This window comes from Fonticula alba (assembly GCF_000388065.1).
Source record: "Fonticula alba strain ATCC 38817 unplaced genomic scaffold supercont2.5, whole genome shotgun sequence".
In the NCBI taxonomy this organism is placed as follows: domain Eukaryota; order Rotosphaerida; family Fonticulaceae; genus Fonticula; species Fonticula alba.
Genome location: NW_009242975.1, coordinates 1,393,145 through 1,397,195, shown reverse-complemented (window position 1 = coordinate 1,397,195; position 4,051 = coordinate 1,393,145). Strand labels below are relative to the sequence as shown.

The window sequence follows — 4,051 nt, the reverse complement described above, 5'->3', positions numbered from 1 at the left end:
GGGGGGGGGGGAGGTGAGGGCAGTGATGGGAAGTTGTGGTGGTGGCGGTGATGATGGGCGTGCTGTGGTCGGTCGGGGAGGGTGTAGAGCCTCCAGGGAGACTTTTGTGCTGGACATGATCGGTTCATCACTGTGAGACTGGCGTACAGTTCCCCCCCGCCCCCCTCTTGTCAGCTCCGATCAGTGCAGCCCCGCTATTCTCGGGGACACCCACTCTGGAGTCTAGTCGCTCGCCGGAGGAAGATCTCCGTGGCGATCGGGGAACTTCCAGTCCCGCGCCCCCCCCCCCCGCGCCCCCTGGTGCCAGGCAGCGCTGGCACATCAGAGCAGACGTCAGCCACAGCCGGTTATGGTATTGTAGAATGGACACACTACTTGTGTTCGGCGGCACTTGCCTCACAAAGTGCGGCCTCACCAACCCCCTCCCCGCCCCCCCCACCTCCCGCCCCACACAGGACATCCGGCAGGAGAGCAGGAAATCACAGCAGCGGGTGTGTGTTGGTATTTTTTCTTCTTTTTTCTTCAAATTCCACAGGCAACCGGAAAGTGTGTGCCCCACTCGACGGTCTCACGTGTAGTAGGGAGCCGGGAGGTGGCCGCTGGCAACGCTGCTCTCCACGCGTTGAAAGTGGGCCCGTGCCGCAGCAATGTTGATCCGGGTAGCAGTGGGCTCTGAGAGGCACAGGCCAAGAGGAGAGCCGAAGTTAGGAGATGTGGAAACCAATTGGAGAATAGAATGGAGGGCCTTGTGCATGTGCGTGTGTGTGTGTGTGTGCGTGTGTGTGTGTGCGGACGCACGGATGGTCGGATCGCTGACAATCACCATGGCATACGTGTTCTCCGTGAGTACGTCGATGAAGGCTGTAAAGCGTGAGGTGCGGACCTCCATGCTCTGGAATTGTGCTTGGGATTTACTGCGCGCCATGGCGCGTGCGCGCGTGCGTCAGCCAGCGTGAGCGACAGACGGAGAGGGGGAGGGGAAAAGCACGCGGGATGCCGGCTCAAGTGGCGCGTGTTCGCAACAAGGGAGGACCGCCAGGAGGGGGAACCATACCTGCAACTTAGCTTGAACTGCTTGATGATGTTGGAGATCTTCTCGAAGCGATGGGGATCCGCGCCGCCAATGCTGCCGGGCACGCCGTCGCCAGCATGGCGAACAATCCCCCCGCCGGCAGATGTGCCAGCCGATCCGCCCGGACCAGGCAGACCAGCCGCGGTGCCTGTCTGCTTGCGCTCCGCGTGGCTGATCACCAGGAAGGTGGCTCGCTCGAAGAGGACCAACTCGTCGGCCTCGCACAAGTCGGCCAGCGCGGCCGCGCGCGCTTCCAGAGCCGCCACATCAGGCACCAGGGCATAGACAATCGCCGACCATGCCCGATACAGGGTCTCGTCCCAGATGGATGTCTTGAAGATGGTGGTGTTCAGCGGGAGTGACCGACGCTGGAGCTCCTCAGCGCGCTCGGCGAAAACCTGCACATCGGTGAAAGAGCAGGGGGGTGGGGGAGAGGAGAAAGGGGGAGTGTTAGAAGGCCAAGTATGTGGGCTGCCGAAGCACAGCAGGATCGCCTCGCGCACCGAGTCACGCAGGCCCTCCTGGACAAGATCCATCTTGTGTACGAGGCAGAAGACGCGCGCATCGCTGGAGTGCTGAAGGATGGCCTCCAGGCAGGACTGATAGTAATGCATGTCGCGGTCACGGTCGCGACTCTCCACGTCGAAAACATAAATCAGCACGGCCACATTCCGGAAGATGTGGTCCCGCTGGCTGGCAAAGTAATTCTCCATGAAGGCCTCCTGGCTGTACGCGAAGGGAGGAGGATGGGAAGGAAGCGGGAAGGGGGGGGGGAGGTGAGAGGGAGGGAGGCAGCATACGACGAAGTAGCTCACAGCAAGGGAGAGCGCGCAGCGGCGCAGAGACACCGTGGGAGACGCACCCGCCGCAGTCCCATAGATTGAGGACCAGGTTGCCGAGGAAGCGAACGTGAGAGTACTCCACATCAACTGAGGCCAGGGGGATCAACCGGTCAGAGGCGAGAGGACGCAGGTGAAGGCGGCAAATGCAGTGAAGGCGGGCGCACTGGTTGCCCCGAGACGCCGGGTATCGCGGGCTATGTAGTTGGCGAAGATGATCGACCTCATGGTGGTCTTTCCAGAGCCACTCTTGCCCATCAACAGGACCTAGGAGGGAGAGGAGGAGGGGGGGAGGAACAGGAGGGAGGTTAGATTCCCGCGACGAGCGGCCGACACGCGGGGCGGGACAAAGTAGAAGCACCTTCTTCTTCATGGCTTGTACTGCGTGGGTTTTGGTGGGGGGAGGGGAACGAGTGTGTGCAAATGCGACAGGGGGAAGGGCGGAACAAAAGGGGAGGGGGGGGGGCAGGCAAGGAGGGGGTAGCGGTGGTGGGGTAGTTGAGAGTTCGGGAGGACAGGCCCGACATCGGGGCCTTTTTGGCTGCGACGTGCCTGACCAACACGAATGTGTCCCCCCTCCCCCCGCGCTCGTAGCCCGACCACCAGGTCAAACACACACCACCAGGCCTTGCTCCCTAATCGGGACCAGATGCCGATCCGCCCCCCTCCCCAAGGAAGGGGCCGACGGAAAGAAACAGGGACAACAGACGAAAGCCGAAGTGCCCCAATCACGTATACACATGTGACCTCGATTGCTATGAGTACGACCGCATGACCCCGAATACCGGTGGAACCTGGATATGTGATCTCTCGCTCGCATCTGCCAACGTATGTATACTTGCTGGGGAGGAATATGCAAGAGGCATCGAGGTCGGAGCATCAGGCACATATGGGCGAGGCCTGCACCCCTATTGGCCTGGTCCAGGGCATTCCCCTTAGCGTTGGCAACACCCATCACATGTCCAGTGCCAACCGGTGGCATTCCACCCGACGAGCGCACCCTTGGCTGATCGTGGCGCGGGCTTCTCGCCGCCGGGGTCCGGCGTTCGCGCCGTGAAAAGACACCAGCAAAATGCCCCTTGCCTTGGTGTGCGCTTCGGGGCCGCCGGTCGGGGGGCAGGGGCCGACGGAGGGGCCACCCAGCAGCTGGAGGGGCACGCAGAGAGGGGGGTTAGGATTGTCTGGGCCGGGGCTGGCACACGAACTGCGCATGGAGGTCTCCCTCGACAGCTTTAATATTCCTCCCTGGGGCGAGACCCCCCCCGGCGGGGGGGAGGGGGCGAAGACGCCTGGTGGTGGCCCTCCTTCCCCGCCAGCCGGAGTCCCCGCGCGGATCGGTTGGCATATACCCTGGGCACGGCGGCGCGATCCCCCTCGAGCAGCCGAACTGGGGAGCCCTCCCCCAGTCTCCTGGCCTGCCCCTCCCCGCGGCAACTACCAATGTGCTCCCGGGGGGGGGGGGGCCGCGACGCGGCCGTCCCGGCTGGTCGCACCCGCGGGCAGGCCGCGGGGGGCGGGGCGGGGAGGGGTTGCCGTGTGGCAGGAACAGCATGCGGCCGGGGCGAGGATGGGGAAACTTCATGGCAACGCCGGGCCAAATCCCGGGTAACGCGGGCCTAGCGCGTCGGGGTGCCGGGGTGCCCCCCCCCCCCCCCCCCCCCCCCCGGAGCGAACGCCCCCCCCCGACCCCGCCCAGCCCGGCCCGGCTCGGCCCACCCCGACTGGGGGCGCGCCCAGTGCACACGCGTCCGATGCCGCCCCGCGCCGGATTAAGATTTAACCGGAGGACTGAATCGTCGGCACATGGGGAACTTGGGGAGGGCGCTTGCGGCGCCCCCGGCGATACTGCTCCCGCCCCTGCCCGGGTCCCCCCCCTCCCCTCCTGGCCAAGCGAAGGGGGCGCCCCATTGGCGGCCGTACGCGCGCCGTCCCTCGCCCGTCGTGGTGCCGGGGCCCCCCCCCCCCCCCCCCTCCCTCCAGGAAGTCCAAGTTGGGCCGCCGGAAGCGCCCTCCCTCCCCCGCGCGGCACGACGCGGCGAGCCGAAGCCGTCGACCGGCACCATGCTCGCCCGAGCCCGGCGCGCGCGCGCGCGCCCCTCAGCCCCTCAGCCCCCCGGAACGGGCGGCGAAGGGGGGGGGG

General features: G+C 65.6%; 1 protein-coding gene across 1 annotated transcript; it reads right to left on the bottom strand.

Moving 5' to 3' along the window:
* Positions 1–479: 479 nt before the first annotated feature.
* Positions 480–2,375, bottom strand: H696_03483 (hypothetical protein). The gene is made up of 7 exons (XM_009497347.1): positions 2,273–2,375; positions 2,079–2,178; positions 1,935–2,001; positions 1,576–1,798; positions 1,055–1,470; positions 799–914; positions 480–672 (listed from the first exon to the last, which is right to left on the bottom strand). Exons 1-7 carry the CDS (start codon positions 2,282–2,284, stop codon positions 569–571), a joined length of 1,038 nt encoding a protein of 345 aa, XP_009495622.1. The 5' UTR covers positions 2,285–2,375; the 3' UTR covers positions 480–568.
* Between the last annotated feature and the right edge of the window lie 1,676 nt (positions 2,376–4,051).

Excerpts from the sequence above, each read along its gene's own strand:
- H696_03483 (XM_009497347.1), bottom strand. Across the intron at positions 2,002-2,078 it reads CCGGCGTCTCGGGGCAACCA|TTGATGTGGAGTACTCTCAC; the intron begins GTGCGCCCGCCT and ends CCCTGGCCTCAG. Across the intron at positions 673-798 it reads TGTCAGCGATCCGACCATCC|AGCCCACTGCTACCCGGATC; the intron begins GTGCGTCCGCAC and ends TGTGCCTCTCAG.